General features: G+C 46.2%; 1 protein-coding gene across 1 annotated transcript in view; it reads right to left on the bottom strand.

Annotated features, from left to right (window-relative positions):
• MSH2 (mutS homolog 2) overlaps window positions 1-25,563 on the bottom strand; it is a 160,614-nt gene that overhangs the window by 77,019 nt on the left and 58,032 nt on the right. The window contains exon 8 of the mRNA XM_069768645.1: window positions 18,043-18,152. Within this exon, the coding sequence (XP_069624746.1) occupies window positions 18,043-18,152 (110 nt within the window). The remainder of the gene's footprint in view (window positions 1-18,042; window positions 18,153-25,563) is intronic.

The following is a 25,563-nucleotide window of genomic DNA, read 5'->3' as shown; positions in this document are numbered from 1 at the left end:
TTTACATGTTGCGCTTTTGCTGTGGATAAAACCCTGCAGAGTTTTACTGTGCCAACAAATGGAATAAGATTTCTTGAGTCTCATGCACATGCTGCTTATTTCTTCCTTACAAATTTGAACCAAAGTGATTTTTCAAATCTACAACTAGGACTATTTTTAATTTGCACCGTGTTAAATGAACGGGGGGGGGGGGGGGGGGGGGGGGAAGCTTGCATAAAAAAAGCGTATATTACACAGTGTTTTTCTGTGACTCTGGGCAGGGCCGGCGTCAGCACCCGGGCAAGTGTCGGGGGGCCCTGAGCAGGCAGGGACACTGGCGTGCTATGGGAGCTTGGTGCCACCCCACCCCGCTTGCTCCAGGCCCGGCAATTGCGATACTCGTCACCTCTCCTTGTTCCAGCACTGCAGCGTCTTCCATCCTCTGACTGTGACGTTCAGGTCACTAGTGTGCGCCCTCTACCTGAGCAGTCACAGCGCAGAGAGCGGGAAGACGCAATACTGAAGAATCCAGAGCAGAGGCCAGCGAGCAGAGGTGAGTATTTCATTTTTTTCTTCTTAACCCCTTTACCCCCAAGGGTGGTTTGCACGTTAATGACCGGGCCAATTTTTACAATTCTGACCACTGTCCCTTTATGAGGTTATAACTCTGGAACGCTTCAACGGATCCAGATGCTTCTGACATTGTTTTCTTGTGACATATTGTACTTCATGACAATGGTAAAATTCTTTGATATTACCTGCGTTTATTTGTGAAAAAAACGGAAATTTGTCGAAAATTTTGCAATTTTCCAACTTTGAATTTTTATGCCCTTAAATCACAGAGATATGTCACACAAAATACTTACCGTATATACTCGAGTATAAGCCGAGATTTTCAGCCCATTTTTTTGGGCTGAAAGTCCCCCTCTCGGCTTATACTCGAGTCATATACCCGGGTGTCAGCACGGGAGGGGGAGCGGGGGCTGTCTAGTTATACTTACCTGCTCCCAGCGCGGTCCCTGCAGTCCCTGGCTTCTCCGGCGCTGCAGATTCTTCCTGCACTGAGCGGTCACATGGCACCGCTCATTACAGAAATGAATAGGCAGCTCCACCTCCATAGGGGAGGAGCCGCATATTCATTGCTGTAAATGATCGGTGCCATGTGACCGCTCAATTACAGGAAGAAGCTGCAGCGCCGGAGAAGCCAGGGACTGCAGGGACCGCGCCGCAGCAGGTAATGGGAGCGCAGCGCTATAATTACCTGCTCCTCGCTCCGGCTCCGTCTGCAGCGTCCTCTAGCAATGACGCTCAGGTTAGAGGGCGCTGTGACGTAGTCAGTGCGCGCCCTCTGCTGAGCGTCAGTGCTGGAGACGGAGCCGCAGAGGAGCAGGTAATTATTGAAAGCGCCGGCGTCCTGAGAAGAGAGGTGAGTATGTGATTTTTTTTTTTTTTTTTATGGCAGCACCAGCAGCATTCTAAGGAGCACCTATGGGGCCATAAAGGTGCAGAGCATATAAGGGGCACAGCATTATAAGGAGCACCTATGGGGCCATAAAGGTGCAGAGCATATATGGGGCACAGCATTCTAAGGAGCACCTATGGGGCCATAAAGGTGCAGAGCATATATGGGGCACAGCATTATAAGGAGCATCTATGGGGCCATAAAGGTGCAGAGCATATATGGGGCACAGCATTATAAGGAGCACCTATGGGGCCATAAAGGTGCAGAGCATATATGGGGCACAGCATTATAAGGAGCACCTATGGGGCCATAAAGGTGCAGAGCATATAAGGGGCACAGCATTATAAGGAGCACCTATGGGGCCATAAAGGTGCAGAGCATATAAGGGGCACAGCATTATAAGGAGCACCTATGGGGCCATAAAGGTGCAGAGCATATAAGGGGCACAGCATTATAAGGAGCACCTATGGGGCCATAAAGGTGCAGAGCATATATGGGGCACAGCATTATAAGGAGCACCTATGGGGCCATAAAGGTGCAGAGCATATATGGGGCACAGCATTCTAAGGAGCACCTATGGGGCCATAAAGGTGCAGAGCATATAAGGGGCACAGCATTATAAGGAGCACCTATGGGGCCATAAAGGTGCAGAGCATATATGGGGCACAGCATTATAAGGAGCACCTATGGGGCCATAAAGGTGCAGAGCATATATGGGGCACAGCATTCTAAGGAGCACCTATGGGGCCATAAAGGTGCAGAGCATATAAGGGGCACAGCATTATAAGGAGCACCTATGGGGCCATAAAGGTGCAGAGCATATAAGGGGCACAGCATTATAAGGAGCACCTATGGGGCCATAAAGGTGCAGAGCATATAAGGGGCACAGCATTATAAGGAGCACCTATGGGGCCATAAAGGTGCAGAGCATATAAGGGGCACAGCATTATAAGGAGCACCTATGGGGCCATAAAGGTGCAGAGCATATATGGGGCACAGCATTATAAGGAGCACCTATGGGGCCATAAAGGTGCAGAGCATATATGGGGCACAGCATTCTAAGGAGCACCTATGGGGCCATAAAGGTGCAGAGCATATAAGGGGCACAGCATTATAAGGAGCACCTATGGGGCCATAAAGGTGCAGAGCATATATGGGGCACAGCATTATAAGGAGCACCTATGGGGCCATAAAGGTGCAGAGCATATATGGGGCACAGCATTCTAAGGAGCACCTATGGGGCCATAAAGGTGCAGAGCATATATGGGGCACAGCATTCTAAGGAGCACCTATGGGGCCATAAAGGTGCAGAGCATATAAGGGGCACAGCATTATAAGGAGCACCTATGGGGCCATAAAGGTGCAGAGCATATAAGGGGCACAGCATTATAAGGAGCACCTATGGGGCCATAAAGGTGCAGAGCATATATGGGGCACAGCATTCTAAGGAGCACCTATGGGGCCATAAAGGTGCAGAGCATATATGGGGCACAGCATTATAAGGAGCATCTATGGGGCCATAATCAAAGGTGCAGAGCATTCTATATAGCACAGTTGTATATGGAGCATCTATGGGGCAATAATGAACGGTATGGAGCATCTGTTTTTATTTTTGAAATTCACCGGTAAATGCTGCATTTTCTACCCTAGGCTTATACTCGAGTCAATAAGTTTTCCCAGTTTTTTGTGGCAAAATTAGGGGGGTCGGCTTATACTCGAGTATATACGGTAAGTAACATTTCACACATGTCTACATGTGGTTTTTTTTTTGTTAGGGAGTTATAAGGGTTAAAAGATGACCAGCAATTTCTCATTTTTACAACACCATTTTTTTTTTTTTTTTTTTTTTTTTTTTAGGGACACCACATTTGAAGTCACTTTGAGGGGTCTATATGATACACCCTCAAGGTGCTCACAACCACATCCAAGAAGCTTATTAACCCTTCAGGTGTTTCACAGGAATTTTTGGAATGTTTAAAAAAAAAAATGAAAAATTTAACTTTTTTTCACAAAAAAATTTACTTCAGCTCCAATTTGTTTTATTTTACCAAGGGTAACAAGAAAAATTGGACCCCAAAAGTTGTTGTAAAATTTGTCCCACGTACGCTGATACCCGATATGTGGCGGTAAACCACTGTTTGGGTGCATGGGAGAGCTCGGAAGGGAAGGAGCGCCGTTTGACTTTTCAATGCAAAATTGACAGGAATTGAGATGGGAGGCGTTTATACCATTCCACGTTTGGTAAAATTGATAAAGCAGTTTTATTCTTCGGGTCAGAATGTTTACAGCGATACCTCATTTATCTTTTTTTAGGTTTTGGCGCTTTTATACGATAAAAACTATTTTATATAAAAAAAATAATTATATTTGCATCGCTTTAGTCTGAGGACTATAACTTATTTTTTCGCTGATGATGCTGTATCGTGGCTCGTTTTTTGCAGGACAAGATGACGTTTTCAGCGGTACCATGGTTATTTACAGTACAGACCAAAAGTCTGTGCTGTGATGAGTCTGTACTGACCGCTCCTGGCACATAGTGCCGGATGTCAGCTGCGATAGTCAGCTGACACCCGGCCGCGCTCCCCCCACGAGCACGGCTGATCGTGTTAGACGTACTATCCCGTCGGTGGTCATACGGGCCCATACCACCTCAATGGGATAGTACGTCTAATGTCAGAAAGGGGTTAAATATTTGGAGCAATATATGGGGACCATCAGAAGAGGCATATATGGAGCATCATATGGGGCCCATTCTGTATGGAGCAATACATGGGACTCAGTATACTGTATGGGGCCGATCATATACTGTATGGGGCATTAGGAGGCCCATTATATATGGAGCATTAGATGGGGTCCATCATATACTGTATGGAGAATTATATGTGGCTCACTATACTGTATGGAGCATTATATGGGGTCAATTCTGTATGGAGCAATATATGCTGCTCATTCTGTATGGAGCACTCTGTGGTGCCCATTATACTGTATGGAGCATTATATGGGGATCATTATTCAGTATGGAGCACTATGTGGTGCCCATAATACTGTATGGAGCAATATATGGGGCTCATAATTCTGTATGGAGTACTACGTACAGCCCATCATACCGCATGGAGCAATATATTATATGGAGCTCATTATTCTGTTTGAAGCATAATATGGGGCTCATTCTGTTTGGAGAAATATATATTGGGTTCTTTATTCTGTATAGAGGACTATGTGGTGCCAATTATACTGTATGGAGCACTATGTGGGGCCATTATACTGTATGGGGCAATATATGAGGCTCATTCTGTATAGAGGACTATACTGTCCGGTTTCAGAGCTAATGTAGAATGTACAATAGATATCACTCATGTAATGCAAGTAGTAAGTGAAATCTTTGGCATTGTACTATACCTATATTTCTCTGCTGTATCGGTGCATTATGAATTGTGGTATGTGTTAAAGGGGCCCACTGTGACTCTTTCACCCAGGGCCCATGAAAACTTGGAGCCGGCCCTGACTCTGGGTTTTGCAGAATAAAAATCTGCTGCAAATACTCAATATGTGCACTTAGCCTAGGTTGGTGTATGGTGAATCCGCAATAATCCTGTAGCTACTGGAGGTGCCCTGAAGATTGAGGCCGGCTGCCAAAATCTGGAACTAGCAGTGCTTTGGACACAATGTATTTTTGCTGTGTCCAAAGCGCTGCCTTCTACAGAATGCAGGTAAATCCACATGTGTTCACTGAACTTTGCAGATTTACCACATCCAATATTCTATTGATGTAATTTCTCTTGCGGATATGAGAAATTGACATGCTGCGGTCTGGAAAGACGTGACGCATGTCAGTGTCCGCAGGCGTCTGAACGCATAGTGGACATGGGTTTACTTGAAATCCCATCCACTATGCTGTCACAGCTGACCGCTGCTGCATAAATGCAGTGTCAAACCTGCAGTAATTCCTGATCGTGGGCACGTATCCTGAGCCTTCACCACAGTCTAAAAAGGAAAAAAACAGAGCCTTGAATGGTTGGATCTCTGCTTTGTTACATACAACTACCCCTCTCTCAGCTGCATAATCTATGAATAAATTTCCACATAATAAAAGCACAGCTCAGCTTTTTCCTTTCCGGACTGTATGGGAACATATAGAAGATGTCCCAATCCCGGAACGCAAATACAAAGCATGGATCCGATTTCTATGACTGGTGAACATGTGCACGTCTTCCCGGACAGAGAGCTTACATACATATGCTGCACATTCATGATTAACACATTGAATAAGGAATTACATCTCTACTTCCAAAGAATAAAAATAGCCCGGCAATAGGAAATCTCTTATCTCTTCCCCATTCCCCACAACAATGAATCTAACCTAACAACGACTTAATAAAAAGGAATATTCAAATATTGCGAAGAGGAGAAGAAAGATGTCATTGTCACTTAATGTAGAGGCGGATTTATTTTATTTATTATTTATTTTAAATCTACAGTGAATTCTGAATATGGCCCAAAAAAAAAAAAAAAACCCTGAAACTTATTTTCGAAAACATTATTTATAAGCAATCATAAAAGTTAAACTTTGTATTAAAAAGATGCTGTATTTCGCAGAGTTATTATTTTTTTTATTAGATATCCAATGCTTCACTGACCTAAAAGATTGCAAACAGATAAACACACAGGGATTCTGCATCTGTCATGACCGACGGGCTCATCTGGAGACTCCTATTATACCTCCGATATATTCCACATCAATCCACTCCATATATTAAAATATTACAGAATAAGGCTACATTGGCTTCCGTCGGGTCACTATGGCGCTTAGATGGGCACATTAAACCTTTTGGTCCAGTCACCACGGCTGCATGTCGCATGGATTTTCAACAGCTGCAACAAATGCATGGATTACCTGATTATTAGGCAATCAAAACAATATTCGCTGCCGATCGTAATTGGAACCAAATTTTTAAAAATGTGCTCAACTCTGATCACTAGTAAGGAGCAACTAAAATCTTTTTTTTCTTTGATTTTATTTCCTTTTAATCCCTTCTTATAATTGTTAATAAGAAAAAAAAATGTACTACAACAACGCATGTGAAATCTTAGGATATTTTGAGTCCATATTGAAATATACAGAAAGCATTCAGACCATGACAGAGCAGCATTGCTGGTCATACATTTACAGACAGACAATGCTCATAGTGACAATCTAGAGAACTGTTTACTTATTGTCTGAAAAGTTTTTATCTCACAAACAGTTCTATGTTTTTCTAGGTTTGTTGTTTGTTATTGTAAAACATGGAGGTTTATTTACCGAATATACTTGGGTATGAGCCGACCCGAGTATAAGCCGACCCCCCTAATTTTGCCACAAAAAACTTGGAAAACTTATTAATGACTTGAGTATAAGCCTAGGGTGGGAAATGCAGCAGCTACTAGTAAATCCCAAAAATAAAATAGATACCAATAAAAGTAAAATTAATTGAGACATCAGTAGGTTAAGTGTTTTTGAATATCCATATTGAATCAGGAGCCCCATATAATGCTCCATACAGTTCATGACGGGTCCCATAAGATGTGCCATACAAAATATGCCCCATATAATGCTCCATAAAGTTTATGATGGCCCCATAAGATGCTTCATACAAAAATGTGCCCCATACAATGCTGCATAAAGGTTGATTATGGTCCCATAAGATGCTCCATAGAAAATGTGCCCCTTATAATGCTGCACAAAGGTTGGTTATGGCCCCATAAGGCCTCTAACACTTCCGTCTTTTTCCTCCCGTCGAAATAGGTCGAGTTTTGAAAAAACAGCATCCTGCAAATTTTTCTGCAGGATCCTGGTTTTTCCCATAGACTTGTATTAGCGACGGATTGTGATGGATGGCCCTCCGTTTCATCCGTCGTGCACTGGATCTGTCGGAAAATAGCGGTCCGTCGTGTGGAGAAAACGTTGAGGAACCTTTTTTGCACGTCGGAAAATCACTCAGCGACGGGTCCTGCGCTGTCAGTCGTTGACCGTAAAACACAGGAAACCAGCGACTAATCACGTTTTTTCATTCTGAGCATGCCTGGAACCATTTTTCAAGTCCGGAAAAGAAAAAAAATATCTGTGTCTCTGGAATTTTATACCTTAAAATTCAGCTGAAACTCGTTCGACGCATCCGTCGTAACACTGGGTGCGTTACACACATCTTTCTCTATTTTCACAACATCCGTCGATACGCCACTTCACAGCATTAGGAAGTACCCCGAACAATGGAAGTGTGAAAGAGGCCTTATAATTTGTGAAGCGCTGCGGAATATATTGGCGCTATATAAATAAAATTATTATTATTATTCGATGCTCCATAGAAACATTTGCCCCATATAATGCTGCATTAAGGTTGATTATGACCCCATAAGATGCTTCATAGAAACATTTGCCCCATAAAATGCTGCACAAAGGTTGACTATGTCCCCATAAGATGCTCCATATTAACATTTGCCCCATATAATGCTGCACAACGGTTGATTATGGAACCATAAGATGCTCCATAGAAACATTTGCCCTATATGCTGCTGAGATTTAAAAAAAAAAAAAAAAAAACGACACTCACCCGGCACTTGCGATATTCACCAGTCCCCGTTCCTCCGCCGCTCTATCTTCCGGGTCCTCTTGCAGTGACAGCTCAGGCAGAGGGAGGAGCCCTCTGACCTGAACATCACAGCCAGAGGCTGCGTAAGACGGAGCGGCGCGCGGCGGTGGAACAGGGACAGGTGAATATTGCATGGCTCACCTCCCCCATTATACTCACCCTCCCGGCGCGGTCCCTGCTCTCTGCGATAGTCTCTGATGCCAGCAGCTTGTTCCTGTAATCAGTGGTCACTGGTACCGCTCATTAAAGTAATGAATATGCGCTCCACCCCTATGGGAGTGGAGTCGCGTCCATATTCATAACTTTAATGAGCGGTGCCACGTGACCGCTGAACACAGAAAGAACTGCGGGCGCCGGAGAAGCAGGGACATGCAGAGACGCGCCGGGAGCAGGTGAGTATGATGGACAGCTGCAGCTCATCCTCCCCCGCCAACCCCCTGGGACAATGACTCGAGTATGAGCTGAGTGGGGCATTTTCAGCCTAAAAAAAATGGGCTGAAAATCTCGGCTTATACTCGAGTATATACGGTTTGAGAAGGGATACTACATCCGAAACGTTGCCACGCCGTTCAGGCATTAAAGGCCACCTATTTTTTTCAACCCTTTTGTGCGGCTTTCCTTTTTTTGAATCTACCATTGGTGACCATTGGATTGCTGGTTGGGAGAGCTTTGATGCTGCTCCAATATATATACATACATACACACACACACATATCTACACTAGCCAATGTGCTGGTCCAAGTGCCATACCCTTGAATTGCGTTACATCACATAAAATCTTCTGTCACAAGTGAAAAGTTTCCCACTATGTTAATATTAATTGGTGGTATAAGTCATAAATATCAAAACCAGTTTGGGTCCTATACCCAGTACCCTGACCGATCAGCTGCTCCGCACTGGAAGCTGCCTTATGTAAAGCACATAAAAAGCAACAGCCGCTAATCGTGGGCGTCCTGGGTACCCACTGACCTAATATTAATGAACTGTGTGTTTTGTTTTTACTCTCGATTTTCTCCAAGAGTAAATTGTAGATTTGATATAGATTTTCTGCCTGAATATCTGCACTTGTACACGTGGATTTTCATGGGCGTTATGTTGAGAATTTTTAGCCTCTGCATTGAAAAAAAGTGACGATCGAATTGACTTCTGCACAAAAAACTGACATGATGTGGATCTTACAATTTACAAGCAGAAAAGTTACAGAATTCGTTGATCAAAAAATTTTTTTTTTTTTTAAATTCCGATTAATTTAGCTTGAACTGTACTACACTGCAGATTTTCTGCACCCACATCCTCATGGACAATCCACACAATGCACAAATAAGCACATCGTCCTGTGTAAGGCAGCTTATGCGCATTACGCCATCTAGTAGTATAGTGTGCACCGTTTATTTTGGTCTGTGTGTAAACAGGCTTTCAAACGACCGACGATGGGTAAAAGTTTACCGATTGGCGATCGTATGTGCTGCAGGTCGGTCCATGAAAAATGACCTCAAGAAGTCTCTGAAAACACATTCAAGGGAGAGAAAAAAGAAAAAAAGTGTGCACAAAAGGAAGTCTAAGGCTGGTTTCACAATTTGCGTTGTTTTTTTTTTTTTGCGCGTTTTTGCTGTAAAAAAACGCAAAAAAACCATGCGTTTTTTCCCTATATTTAACATTAAAAATGCATGCGTTTTGACGCGTTTTTGCAACGCATGCGTTTTTTCTCTGCATGCGTTGTGTTGCAGAAATGCAACATGTAGTAATTTTTGCGGCGTTTTTTTGGCCGCAAAAAAACCTATTCATGTCTATGTAAATGCATGCGTTTTTAAGCACATGCGTTTGTTTGCGTTAAAAACGCATGCGTTTTTATTTTTAAAAAAAAACTGAAAACACACTGATATGCCACCCCCCACCATAAAGGTGATAAAGGGATCCTATCCCTAACCCTAACCCTACCCCTAATCCCTTTAGGGTTAGGATCCCTTTAGGCTTACGGGTAGGGTTAGGATCCCTTTAGGGTTAGGGTTATGATCCTTACCCCTAACTATTTCTGTTTATAGTGGGTTTTTTACTTTATTTTGATGATTGGCAGCTGTCACACATTTCTCAGCATGCGTTTAAAAAACGCAAACGCATGAAAAACGCATGTAAATGCGTCAAAACGCCGCATTTTTTATCACCACATGCAAAAACGCATGCGTCAAAAAAATGCAGCGCTTGCACGCGTTTACATGCCTTTTTTCACCATGCGTTTTTTTTTTAAACGCATGCGTTTTGAAACGCAAGTGTGAAGCCAGCCTAAGTTAGCCAAACTCTGAAACTGTATCTGCCAAATGATGTATAAAACGACCAATCTGGAAAGCTCAGTGCACGAGAGAGAAAAAATAAAAATCTCATGAAAACAAGAGGTGCTTTGCTGGATATGATATGTGAACATGCACAAGAATAAGCCTAAGGTTCCAGGACAAGTATTTTTCTTTGCATTTTTTCCATTTCTAAATGACAAAATAAAAATACATGAACATCCATCCTCCGGATCAGTGAACAATCACTCGCTCTTTAAAGAGCCGCTTGTTAAATAAAGCTGGTGGAGAACATCCCAGTCATTACCTGCAGTACTGGGAAAGATCCAATTATACAGATAATGGTCTATAGGAAGTGAGGGAGAATGATAAATAGTAGGACTAAATCGAATATAAAAGCAATACAACCTCTCTGCTGATCTCCTCTAGGCAGCAGTACACAGCAGCCTGTAATCTGCAAATGGTCGGCCCCAAAGGCAGGTATGATGCCCTTCAAAATACCTTAATGCGGCTTCAAAAAGGATTTCAAAATTTACCAAAACTGAGCCAAAAATAGAAAAATAACCATTACTTACTTGCTGATTCTCATCGAACTTGCAGCGATCACGTGCCGTACATCATTTATGTGACCACTGCAGCCAGTCAGTCTCAGCAGTCCCATGATCGCCTATCATTTCCAGCTCTCTGGGGGACTTGTCAGGTAAGTAATGGTTATTTCTTGCTTTTATGACAATCTCTACATTTGGCCAAATTTTCTGAAATGAGAAACCTTTTACCTAGAGCTGAAAAAAAACTAGGACGGAGATCCAGCAGCTCCCACTGCAGTCCATAAACTCCGAACCAGGACCATGTGAACCTCCTCCGACCTGCAGGCATGTCCGCTGCCTCTTCTGGGTGTCTGGCCCATGCATGTGGCATAACATGGTGCTGCAGCTACACTGGAGAAGCAGGTAAGTAGGACGACGTTTCCAGGGCTCTGGGCTGGTGGCCACAGACTCCCAAAAGAGCTGCTGAACCAGTGACCTGCTCATTTTTTATTTTTATTTTTTTTTTTTGTTAAACTCCACTCTAATTTTACAAGTAAATGGGAATTAAACAGAATCTTACAAGACAGCAGGAAAAAGATTGATACGGTTATTAACTGCTGTTCATCATGTTCATCAATGCTTTATCAGTATGACCCAATATCACAACGAGTGGAGGCCACAAAGGAAACAGACCTCCATTCAAATAGGAGAAAAAGGTTAAAAGTTTAATGCATTCACAGAAAAAAGAAAAAAAATTATATATTATATATATATATATATATATATATATATATATATATATATATATATATATATATATATATATATATTTGTCTAAGGATTTTTCCATCTGTCTTTCTGTCTGTCCTGGAAATCCCGCGTCTCTGATTGGTCGAGGCCACCAGGCCTCGACCAATCAGCAACGGGCACAGCGACGATGTCATAAAGGACGTAGACATCTCACGTTTCTGATTCAGCGACGGGCACAGTATCGACGTAGATGTCATAATGGTTGCCATGGCGACGATGATGTCATAAAAGTTGCCTCGACCAATCAGCGACGGGCACAGTATCGACGTAGATGTCATAAAGGTTGCCTCGACCAATCAGCGACGGGCACAGTCTGCTGCGAATTCTGGAATCATCATTGTCCATATACTACGGGGACATGCATATTCTAGAATACCCGATGCGTTAGAATCGGGCCACAATCTAGTATATATATATATATATATATATATATATATATATATATATATATATATATTCAGCCCACAGGGAATTAAATGACAGAAGAAAATAGATGCAAAGGCAATATTATTCAATATCCCTTCCCAATTACTAACAGTCATCATGTGAACCTGGCTCTGGTCAGGGACCAATTACTCTAACATGGACTGCAGACGTAAGCAGATAGGCAATTAGACCAATTCATGAATATATATTGTTTTTTATAATAAACTGTGCCCTAAATGCTACAAACCAATATCTGCATTACATGACATTATTCACTTTTTATATTTATTATTTACTTTTAATTTTTTTTTTTTTTTTAAAGGGATGAGGGGGATTAGGCAATCAGGTGCTGCACCCACAGGTAAAGTACAATAACGGCATCTTGACTAAGTATTTGCGGTGACAGGGTGCCGACTGCCTTCGTTCAGCACAATAGTGGCGGTCTGGTGAGTGTGCAGCCCCGATCAGACATTGATGGACTAACTAATCAATAAGCCAAAATCCTTATTGTGGGATCACACATTTGAGTACAAATCACTATGGCCCTGACAAAGCATTTTGCCCAGGCGCAAAATACTTGGAAAAGTCGCTAAAATTGTTGCGCAATCTGAAATTGAGCACAAATGTTGGGGTTTTTTTTTTTTCCAGGTCAGAAACACCATAGTGGGCGAAGTATGGGTGGAGCAGGGTGAAAAGCAATTCAGAAAATTTCCAAAAGTTATCATTCCAAAACTTGCACCAAATATGTACTCCAGTACCTGACTGTAATAATATTTCTGGAGTGATAAGATGTGCCAATTCATTAAGCGTCATGCACCACTTACTGAATTAGACGCATCTTACTCCACCTTGCCCCTTTATTCTTAAGGTGTCTCTTGAGGAGCTCAGAGCTATGCAGTCTCCTTTCTTCCCGCGCTCAATCTCCTCCTTGAGTGACAGTTCTGGTGATTAGCAGAGCTGCGGCATTAGTAAAACTATAAAGCTCAGCACAAGTTCTGCTGTAACACATTCAGCTATCAGGTCGCGGTCTGTGCATAAGGGGCCAACAAAGAAAGTGTACGCCAGTGCTTAGGACATTATGGAGCATGCAGCATACCAAGAGAAGAGTTGTGGACTATCACGTGTCAGCCATGACACACACATCTACAGACCACTAACACTAGTGGCATATCCCATCTATTCTACTTTCGTCCACAGATCTTGGTACGGTTTTCTTCTTGTTCTATTTTAAGCATTCTAAAAGATCAACCTTTTCTTAAGGCGTCTCCTGATAATATACTTATGAAGCAGCACCAGTCAAAGATTCAGCTTCCAGCATACTAATCATGGAGGATCGGTGGCCTATGGCTCGTTAGAAGAGAACTATTTAGAACGATTTTTGTTTTTGTTGTTCCTGGAATATGCCTTTAATTGTGGCCATGGATGATGTAGCCACAATGTAATGTATAATTGTAAAGGTGACACTGCTGAAGACCGCGCTTCCCTTGCACAGACACTAGATAGAGGGCACACACGCAGACGATGGAAAGTGGCCAGGCTGTGACAGATACAATAAACCGTGAGTGCGTCCTTGATGAAATCCCCGGCGACGAGCACAAAGACCTAATTGAAATGCTTAGGACAGAACAAACTATATTTCCAGCCATGTAGGCAGCGATGAAACTCTACAATACTGCATTGCTCACAGCCGCTTACCCTAGATATTGGCAAAAGCTTTGCCCGCAGATCAGACAATTGCTTGTAATGGGAGATATTCAGCAAGCTAAGGAGGACCTATCGCCTTTACACGGACTATGGTATATCTGAGTAAGGAGGCTGTAGAAATAAACGTGAAATAAATTACTTTTGGAAGAATAATGACTTATTACGTGAATTATGTTAGATATGAGAAAATCAGTTTATGGGAGCCACCATCTTGGGATTGGCAGCTCAGCGTGCTGCTCCACATCTTACCTTAGGGTTAGGGACTGACGTGAGCAGAGCGGAGGAGCCTGGGAAATCTCCTGGAGGCGACCTCAGCCGATGTCGACTGTCAGTGCCAAGAAAGGGAGTTTTCCTCCCACTTGGTATATACCTCGTTTATAATTTGTTTTCTCAAACTATTGATATTTTTACTAGTGCTTTCAAGTTAAATGCTAAAAAATTTAGTGATCGTGCTCACTTTAATGTTACTGGGGACGTCCGTTTAATATTCAAGATTTATAGATTTATACCACTGTTATACAGTACAGACCAAAATGGACACACCTTCTCATTTAAAGATTTTTCTGTATTTTCATGACTATGGAAATTGTACATTCACAGTGAAGGCATCAAAACTATGAATTAACACATGTGGAATTATATACTCAACAAAAAAGTGTGAAACAACTGAAATTATGTCTTATATTCTACCTCTTGAAGCTCATCAAGAGAATGCCAAGAGTGTGCAAAGCCGTCATCAAAGCAAAAGGTGGCTACTTTGAAGAACCTAGAATATAAGACATATTTTCAGTTGTTTCACACTTTTTTTGTTAAGTATATAAATCCACATGTGTTAATTCATAGTTTTGATGCCTTCAGTGTGAATGTACAATTTTCAGTGTCATGAAAATACAGAAAATCTTTAAACGAGAAGGTGTGTCCAAACTTTTGGTCTGTCCTGTATACGTTCTTAAGGACAATCACACTTCAAGCTAGTCTGTGAAAAGCAGATGTTGCCGGATATACAATTATCAAGACTCTGGAAATCTACTGCACTTTATTGGTTATGCTTCTTAAGAAACATTTCAAATACATCTGAATTTGTATATTTAACTTGAGTATATTTTGGAACGTGTGTAATTTAAAAAAAAAAAAAAAACAATAGTCAATAAAAGAAATTCTGTAAAAAAAAAAAAAAGTTTATTTCTGAAAGGCAGCAACCTTAGTATGCTACCTGGAAAAATAGAGGCTCTTATGAGAATGCAGGGATCAGCCATGCACACCGTTATAGGAGCTGTCGGTGTGGGGCTCGGGGTGTTGACATCTGCACCAATTGCTAAAACGGAGGAGCAGAAGCCGACAGCGGATCTCCACAATAGAAAGTCCAAGTCCCAACTAATGTGTTAGAGGAAAGCAGAGATCGGATGGATGTTTATGTTCCTTTGCTATATTGATTAATTTGGAACTCAGGACCTGACACCCCCCAAGTCAGATCAAAAGTTCTAGCATCTCTCTGCGACATGTCAAAAGTTTTCTAATTACACAGTAACTCCTTAAACCCTTGCTGCAGAGTTTCCCCCCCAAAGATTGGCTAATGTCTGACAGCTCTGGTGTCCAACATGATAACCTTTCATCAATTATTTGACATATAATAAGGCAATCACTGAAACTAACTAACCGTGGCCTAACCGCAAGCTGTGCAGCACCGGGATGCTAAGGGATTGATAAGGGAAAAATCCCAATCACTAAAAAAAAAAAAAAAACAGTGCCTCTCTGGAGCACGTCAATGATCCAAAGCAATGTCTGTTTCCTTTTTCTTGTTATAATGGCGCAGACATACATGCAATTACTTTTCTACTAAAATCAATGTAATCTGTGCAATAAACTCTATTGAAAGCATTAAACTCCATAATGTAATTAAGGTCTATAGACAGCGGTATAACACAGCAGGCGGCAGGTACCCGGCAGGAAATAGTACAGACTCTGCAGACCGGCTGCTCAGAACACTCATATACTGTGCCAGGTGAGAGGACTGGGACAAGAAGGTCTGTGCTGTACATTTATATCGGGGCAGCAGGCCTCCCTCTCATCGGGGGTAGCAGGCCTCCCTCTCACCGGGGGGAGCAGGCCTCCCTCTCACCGGGGGCAGCAGGCCTCCCTCTCATCGGGGGTAGCAGGCCTCCCTCTCACCGGGGGGAGCAGGCCTCCCTCTCACCGGGGGCAGCACGCCTCCCTCTCACCGGGGGCAGCACGCCTCCCTCTCATCGGGGGCAGCACGCCTCCCTCTCATCGGGGGTAGCACGCCTCCCTCTCATCGGGGGGAGCAGGCCTTCCTCTCATCGGGGGTAGCAAGCCTCCCTCTCACCGGGGGCAGCACGCCTCCCTCTCACCGGGGGCAGCACGCCTCCCTCTCATCGGGGGGAGCAGGCCTCCCTCTCATCGGGGGGAGCAGGCCTCCCTCTCATCGGGGGAGCAGGCCTCCCTCTCATCGGGGGGAGCAGGCCTCCCTCTCATCGGGGGGAGCAGGCCTCCCTCTCATCGGGGGTAGCAGGCCTCCCTCTCACCGGGGGCAGCACGCCTCCCTCTCACCGGGGGCAGCACGCCTCCCTCTCATCGGGGGGAGCAGGCCTCCCTCTCATCGGGGGTAGCAGGCCTCCCTCTCATCGGGGGGAGCAGGCCTCCCTCTCACCGGGGGCAGCACGCCTCCCTCTCACCGGGGGCAGCACGCCTCCCTCTCATCGGGGGGAGCAGGCCTCCCTCTCATCGGGGGGAGCAGGCCTCCCTCTCATCGGGGGGAGCAGGCCTCCCTCTCATCGGGGGGAGCAGGCCTCCCTCTCATCGGGGGGAGCAGGCCTCCCTCTCATCGGGGGGAGCAGGCCTCCCTCTCATCGGGGTAGCAGGCCTCCCTCTCATCGGGGGGAGCAGGCCTCCCTCTCATCGGGGCAGCACGCCTCCCTCTCATCGGGGGGAGCAGGCCTCCCTCTCATCGGGGGTAGCAGGCCTCCCTCTCATCGGGGGGAGCAGGCCTTCCTCTCATCGGGGTAGCAGGCCTCCCTCTCATCGGGGGGAGCAGGCCTCCCTCTCATCGGGGGGAGCAGGCCTCCCTCTCATCGGGGTAGCAGGCCTCCCTCTCATCGGGGGGAGCAGGCCTCCCTCTCATCGGGGGGAGCAGGCCTTCCTCTCATCGGGGTAGCAGGCCTCCCTCTCATCGGGGGGAGCAGGCCTCCCTCTCATCGGGGGTAGCAGGCCTCCCTCTCATCGGGGTAGCAGGCCTCCCTCTCATCGGGGGGAGCAGGCCTCCCTCTCATCGGGGGGAGCAGGCCTCCCTCTCATCGGGGCGGCAGGCCTCCCTCTCATCGGGGTAGCAGGCCTCCCTCTCATCGGGGGGAGCAGGCCTCCCTCTCATCGGGGGGAGCAGGCCTTCCTCTCATCGGGGTAGCAGGCCTCCCTCTCATCGGGGGGAGCAGGCCTCCGTCTCATCGGGGGTAGCAGGCCTCCCTCTCATCGGGGCGGCAGGCCTCCCTCTCATCGGGGAGAGCAGGCCTCCCTCTCATCGGGGGGAGCAGGCCTCCCTCTCATCGGGGGTAGCAGGCCTCCCTCTCATCGGGGCGGCAGGCCTCCCTCTCATCGGGGCGGCAGGCCTCCCTCTCATCGGGGGAGCAGGCCTCCCTCTCATCGGGGGGAGCAGGCCTTCCTCTCATCGGGGCGGCAGGCCTCCCTCTCATCGGGGGGAGCAGGCCTCCCTCTCATCGGGGGGAGCAGGCCTCCCTCTCATCGGGGCGGCAGGCCTCCCTCTCATCGGGGCAGCAGGCCTCCCTCTCATCGGGGGGAGCAGGCCTCCCTCTCATCGGGGAGAGCAGGCCTCCCTCTCATCGGGGGCAGCACGCCTCCCTCTCATCGGGGCGGCAGGCCTCCCTCTCATCGGGGGGAGCAGGCCTCCCTCTCATCGGGGCGGCAGGCCTCCCTCTCATCGGGGGAGCAGGCCTCCCTCTCATCGGGGCAGCAGGCCTCCCTCTCATCGGGGCAGCAGGCCTCCCTCTCATCGGGGGGAGCAGGCCTCCCTCTCATCGGGGGGAGCAGGCCTCCCTCTCATCGGGGGGAGCAGGCCTCCCTCTCATCGGGGAGAGCAGGCCTCCCTCTCATCGGGGGGAGCAGGCCTCCCTCTCATCGGGGGGAGCAGGCATTCCTATTAACAGGGACCAGGCCTTCTGGCAAAAGGAATACAAGGCCTAGGAGGGACTTACCTGCTCCATGTCCATGGTGGTTTCAATCATCTCTTGGAATTTAGAAAAGTCAGACGTTAGATCTGTGATGGGAGTGACGAATACAGCCAGGAGAAGCATCTGGTGAGCGCCTGGAAAGAAAAAGACAAAGCAATGAACCACTGAGGTCAAGTCTGAATATAAGTATATATGTATAAAGGTTTTTCCAAGCCTAACTTGTTGAAAACATTAACCTTGTAATTACATATCAAAACGAGTGCCAGTTTTTGATCTGACCAAGCCTCACTTGGCATGTGAAGCTAACACTTCTTCCTGGCCCAGTGACGTGTGCAGCCATCACGTGGTCTAGGAGCTGATGGTGCGAGGTCCGGTGCACAGATCATCACTAGTGACCTTCCGTTCAGGTGCAGTTTTGCAGGGCATAGAGTCTTAATATCTGTTGATTATTTTGTTTTAAGGGCAGGTGACGCTCGGATGGAGGTACCTGCCTGCGGCTAACTACCCTCATCCTATTGAGTACATGTTGGCCAAACAGAGCACAAGTGTGTATAGAGACACTGGGATAAAAGCTGGTGGCCAAGCAATCATGCACACAATTACCAAGCGCATTTGACCACCTTAGGGACCCTATAAATAAAATATGTTGGAGGAACGATCACTAAGCAGCCAAATGTTCAATCAATCATCAGCAGATCTTGATCTGCAGGTGACCTTAAAGGGGAAGAGTCAGTATACCTTGTATTTCATCCATTCAATTCCCTGGCGTTTCTATACATGACTCCAGTGAGCGGTCCTACTCAGTGACTGACAGATATTTCTGCATACAGTCATACAGGGAAGATCTCCAATCAAAATGTGTCCAGTGGGCGGTTCCATTTGCTGATTAGTGGTCTTCCCTTTATGACTGTGTCCAGAGGGCGGTTCTGTCATACAGGGAAGACCTGCAATCATCAAATAGAACCGCCCACTGGACACACAGTCATACAAACACAGGGATTACAATTAAAATGGAAGTTTTACCAAAACTTTTCACTCAAACCTATACTTCAATATGATCAGCTCCTCCTGCTCATACATGTTAGAGAGGCCGAATATTAGTGAGCCAGAGAGCCATCTCTCCAGACTCTACCATACACATGCACTCCTGGAAAAACAAAAGGTGGGAAGGTGTATATAAACGATGGGCCCCACCATGGAGCACCGAGCACCTGTGCTTTGTTGGAACAGTCATTCTGTGCTGAGTCCCTTTAAACAAAATGATCATTCATTGGTTGAAAACTTAGAGCTGGCTATACACAGTCTATAGTTCGCCGCTACTGACTCCCACATACATATGAGCACTAAGCTCAGTAAAGAGTTCATGCTTATTTTTCAACAGGGAGAGAAGAGAAAACCATTACCAGAGGATCATCTCTAAACACAAAAGGATCAGGCAATAACATGCCAACTACCCAATCCTTCACTCCCTCAATGTCCTCCATCGAGAAGAGCCAGGAGGCCTCCGTAAACATCAGATGATCCGTCCCTGCCAAATCCAGTGGGTTCATCTGTGAATGGGGATCTTTAAGACTAAAGGTACCGTTACACTTAACGATTTACCAACGATACGACCTGGATCGTTAGTAAGTCGCTGGAGAGCTGTCACACAGACAGCTCTCCAGCGACCAACGATGCCGAAGTCCCCGGGTAACCAGGGTAAACATCGGGTTACTAAGCGCAGGGCCACGCTTAGTAACCCGATGTTTACCCTGGTTACCATTGTAAATGTAAAAAAAAAAAACACATACTCACATTCCGGTGTCTGTCACGTCCCCCGGGGTCCGCTTCCCTGCACTCCTCCTGCATCCTGTGTAAGCGCCGGCCGTAAAGCAGAGCGGTGACGTCACCGCTGTGCTCTGCTTTACGGCCGGCCAGCGCTGACACAGGATGCAGGAGGAGTGCAGGGAAGCGGACGCCGGGGGACGTGACAGACACCGGAATGTGAGTATGCGTTTTGTTTTTTTTACATTTACAATGGTAACCAGGGTAAATATCGGGTTACTAAGCGCAGCCCTGCGCTTAGTAACCCGATATTTACCCTGGTTACCAGTGAACACATCGCTGGATCGGCGTCACACACGCCGATCCAGCGATGACAGCAGGTGATCAGCGACCAAGGTCCTGATCACTCGCAGCGACCAACGATCACCCAGCAGGGGCCTGATCGTTGGTCGCTGTCACGCATAACGATTTCGTTAACGATATCGTTGCTACGTCACAAAAAGCAACGAAATCGTTATGAGTGACGGTACCTTAACAATTGTTTTATCTGATCACATACTGTAATCAACTGAAATTAAAGGTACCGTCACACTAGACGATATCGCTAGCGATCCGTGACGTTGCAGTGTCCTCGCTAGCGATATCGTCCAGTGTGACAGGCAGCAGCGATCAGGCCCCTGCTGTGATGTCGCTGGTCGGGGAAGAAAGTCCAGAACTTTGTTTCGTCGCTGGACTCCCCGCAGACATCGCTGAATCGGCGTGTGTGACACCGATTCAGCGATGTCTTCGCTGGTAACCAGGGTAAACATCGGGTAACTAAGCGCAGGGCCGCGCTTAGTAACCCGATGTTTACCCTGGTTACCATCGTTAAAGTAAAAAAACAACCACTACATACTTACCTATCGCTGTCTGTCCTCGGCGCTGGGCTTCTCTGGTCTGGCTGTGAGCGCCGGGCAGCCGGAAAGCAGAGCGGTGACGTCACCGCTCTGCTTTCCGGACGCTGTGCTCACAGCCAGACCAGAGAAGCAGAGCGCCGAGGACAGACAGCGATAGGTAAGTATGTAGTGGTTGTTTTTTTACTTTAACGATGGTAACCAGGGTAAACATCGGGTTACTAAGCGCGGCCCTGCGCTTAGTTACCCGATGTTTACCCTGGTTACCGGCATCGTTGGTCGCTGGAGAGCGGTCTGTGTGACAGCTCTCCAGCGACCAAACAGCGACGCTGCAGCGATCCGAATCGTTGTCGGTATCGCTGCAGCGTCGCTGTGTGTGACGGTACCTTAAGACAGCCTTGTTTTTTGTTTGTTTGTTTTTTACACACCCACACAGGTCATGGAGCAGTTCAGGGTGTGTGGAGCTAGGCACGCTCCACCTAGGGCAGATGCTGGCTGTGTTAAATGACCAGCATCTGCTTTTAATAGCAGCGATCACTGCTAGCACTAATCACTCCTGTATTATTAACGACCCTCAGTTCGATCTCGTGCCATGGCGACTTGATGGATAATTGATCTGTAGGAAGATCAATCTTGTGCTAGCCTAGACAGGTCCACCAGGGTCTTCTCCGCCGTTAACTTGATAGTATCAAGCCATTGGGTCTTCTGACTGTAATGTCCTTTCTCCAGTGATTGCTCTCTTTGTATGATGTGTCCAAAGTAGGCAAGTCGTAGCTCGGTGATCCTTCCTTCGAGTGACATGTCTGGCTTGATTTGTTGTCTCTCCTGACAAACAAGGTCATGTGATTGTTGCAGCCTTTACATTTATGTCGGAACGGAAGAAACGTTGTCTCCTCAAACAGATCACTTTAAGCTGCCATACATCTTCACTAGTTGTCAGCCAAATGCTTGCTTGGCTGATGACCTTTGTCCCAACCTCCCCATACACTCGCATGCTCTGTTTTCATGAGTGTGCATGTGTACTCTATAGTGTGGGGAGTAAGCTGCTACCAGACATCCTTGCCAGTGACTCACTTGCCCTGAGAACAAAAGAATTGGACATCAAAATTCATCATCTCAGATTCTTAATTACTGCAAAAGACCCAATTAGGGAAGAGTCAGGAGCCCCCATAAAAATTAGATAGCTGGCTGACCTGAAAGTATATAGTGGCTTTTTGACCGTACAGTCAGTGATACTGCAGCAATCACATCCACACTGAGCGCCTTACACTGGAAATTCTTCTTCAGCAGCCGAAAATGGTAATATAATCCTACATCCAAAATTACGTCCAGCACCAGTACTTCCTATTTAGTATGCACCACGCGAGCAGCAGAAACCAGTAAGCACAGCGCTGGCTTCTGATTCTCCTGAACAGATGTTTTCCTGTATGCACACAGCTTTTTATGAAGTGCCCGCTGGAGTGAGAACCGAGGGGAGACGCGGGATGCGAGTCGCCTTTTGTTTTACACGCACAATTCTGGAAAAATGAGTGGATTAAATATTTATAAATGAGATCCACATTCAGCGAATGTTGGCAGGAAAAGCAAATAGGAGTGTGGATAAAACGATCAACGTTAAGATTGCTCTTCAGAAGAAACCTGGATACTTAAGAAGGGTGTTGGAGTATGAAAGGATGCACGGTGACGCCTGACAAGAGGCCTGTGCACACTGAGGTGCAGGCGGAATGGCGCTCCAAAAATCTCATTTAACGGCAATCAAGTAAAAGCGTCTACAGATAGGTCTGATCCCAATACAGACTAGCGAGAATCGTAATCCTTCTGACTTCATGGCTCAGAATTGAGCTTGGGCTAAAGACGGTGAGTTTGAAAAAACAAATTCAAGGATCGTGCAATATTGCCTTACAACATCGGATGTAATGACTGACGATGTGGTGCATGCGTGACTGCAACAGTTGTCAAAAATCCAAATATGCAAGATTTGTGGGCATATATGACTTGCATTGTGGCCAGAATGGCTAGTTCGCATGCCAGGGGAGCACTGCCTTTGACCTGTCCCCGATGTAGTTGTTTAACCAAAATCGACGGCTTTAAAAAGTTGTGACGTTGAAAACAAACAAACCGCACGCGTTTGATATGACCCCGGACTTACTGGTAGCCCGCAGTGCGTTTGGTGAACAAATTGCTCTTGTTAGAGGAAGCTTATGATGACATTTTAGCCTTTGAAAGGAGGCCAACATCCTATACAAGGCCTCCTCTATATCACATTGGGATCCACAGGTCTTGGCACGGGCATCCATTAACTAAGAGGCAACCATTAAAACACACAAAATTATGGAAGCATGCAAGAGCTTCCCCCAAACAATAAAAACTATATAATCAGTGGTGGGCCAAGCCACCAAGCACATCAATAAAATCTTTCCAGCGTCTACCCATTCCTTCACATCTCCTGCAGTCTCTCTCACCAGTGGTCACCACTCACCTGACTAAAATATTTAACCTCTCTCTTCCTTCAGGTATCTTTCCCTCCTCATTTAAACATGCAATCATAACCCCTTTACATAAAAAGCCATCCCTGGACCAGAACTGCACTGCTAACTACTGACCTGTCTATAACCTTTCCTTCATCTCTAAACTCCTGGAACGCTTTGTCCACACTCCCGTCTAATCCACTATCACTCAGATAAAACTCTTCTCGACCCCTTACAATCCGCTCTTTCCACTCCACTGAAACTGCCCTCACTAAAGTTTCTAATGGTCTAATAACCGCTAAATCCAAAGGTCATTGCTCCCTGCTGATTCACCTGGATCTCTCCGCAGCATTCGACACTGTGGATCACCAGCTCCTCCTCACTATCCTCCACTCAATAGGCCTCAAGGACACAGCCCTCTCCTGGTTCTCCTCCTACCTCTCTGACCGCTCCTTCACTGTATCTTTTGCCGGCTCCTCTTCCTCTCCTCGTCCCCTTACTATCGGGATTCCGTAGGGCTCAGTCCGAGGCCCCCTCTTCTTCTCTCTATACACTTCCTATATTGGACAAAATCAGCAGATTTGGGTTCCAGTATCATCTCTATGCTGACGACACCCAATTATACACTTCTTCCCTTGACATCACCCCTACCCCAATTCAAAATACCAAGGATTGTCTGTCTGCTGTCTCCAACATCATGTCCTCCCTCTATCTGAAACTAAATCTCTCCGAAACTGAACTTCTTGTGTTTCTCCCTTCTACTAACCTCACTCTACACTTAAAGGGAACCTGTCACCCCGAAAATCGCGGGTGAGGTAAGCCCACCGGCATCGGGGGCTTATCTGCAGCATTCTATAATGCTGTAGATAAGCCCCCAATGTTACCTGAAAAAGGAGAAAAAGACGTTATATTATACTCACCCAGGGGCGGTCCCGCTGCTGGTCAGGTCAGATGGGTGTCTCTGGTCCGCTGCGGCGCCTCCCATCTTCATTACAAGACGTCCTCTTCTGATCTTCAGCCATGGCTCCGGCGCAGGCGTAATTTGCTCTGCCCTCTTGAGGGCAGAGGATAGTACTGCAGTGCGCAGGCGCCGGAAAGGTCAGAGGCCCGGCGCCTGCGCACTGCAGTACTTTGTCTGCCCTCAACAGGGCAGAGCAAAGTACGCCTGCGCCGTAGCCGTGGCTGAAGATCAGAAGAGGACGTCTTGTAATGAAGATGGGAGGCGCCGGAGCGGACCAGAGACACCCATCCGACCTGACCAGTAGCGGGACCACCCCTGGGTGAGTATAACATAACGTCTTTTTCTCCTTTTTCAGGTAACATCGGGGGCTTATCTACAGCATTACAGAATGCTGCAGATAAGCGCCTGATGCCGGTGGGCTTACCTCACCCGCGATTTTCGGGGTGACAGGTTCCCTTTAACATCGAAATTACCCCGGAGGGTTCAACCATAACTCCCAAGTAGCATGCCCGCTGTCTTGGGGTCATATTCGACACCGAACTTTCCTTTACTGCCTATATTCGACCACTCACTCGCTCTTGTCACCTGCATCTTAAAAACATCTCCAGAATCCGACCTTTTCTCACCTTTGAAACTGCTAAGACTCTTACTGTCGCTCTTATTCATTCCCGTCTGGACTACTGCAACTCTCTTCTGATCGGTCTCCCTCTTACCAAACTTTCTCCTCTCCAATCCATCTTGAATGAGGCAGCCAGAGTCATATTTCTGTCCAGCCGCGTCACCGATGCCTCCATCTTGTGTCAGTCATTACACTGGCTACCCATTCGCTACAGGGTCCAGTATAAACTCATCTCTCTCACCCACAAAGCTCTCCACAGTTCTGCACCTCCTTATATCTCCTCTCTCATCTCTGTCTATCTCCCTACACGTGCCCTCCATTCGACAAATGACCTAAGACTAACATCCCCCGTAATCCGAACTTCGCACCTCCGTCTCCAAGACTTCTCTCGTGCTGCGCCAGCTCTCTGGAATGCACTTCCCCAGACGATCAGACTGATACCTAGCCCCCGACCTATTCAAGTGCGCTTTGAAAACCGATCTCTTCAAACAAGCCACATCAACTACTCAGTAAACTAAATTTGCCCTGATCCCTCCTTCCAAATACTATTCTGAATCTGCACCCTACTATTCATCTGTCTCCACACCCTTCATGCACATGATAACTGCACTTGATACTTGACTATTGCACTTAAACACACGGGCTGATGACCGGATCATGCAGCTTTATATGAAAATCCCTATTTATTATAATTGCCAGACCTGAAATAACAAATCACTTTTCAGCTATTGTGTCCCCCCCATTTCCTTGTGGATTGTAAGACTGGTAGACTGGGACAATATCCTCAGAAATAAGAATACAGATAATAAATGGGAAATGTTTAAGAACATCCTAAATAGG

Source organism: Ranitomeya imitator, chromosome 5 (genome assembly GCF_032444005.1).
Source record: "Ranitomeya imitator isolate aRanImi1 chromosome 5, aRanImi1.pri, whole genome shotgun sequence".
In the NCBI taxonomy this organism is placed as follows: domain Eukaryota; kingdom Metazoa; phylum Chordata; class Amphibia; order Anura; family Dendrobatidae; genus Ranitomeya; species Ranitomeya imitator.
This window is presented reverse-complemented; position numbering and strand designations above follow the sequence as displayed.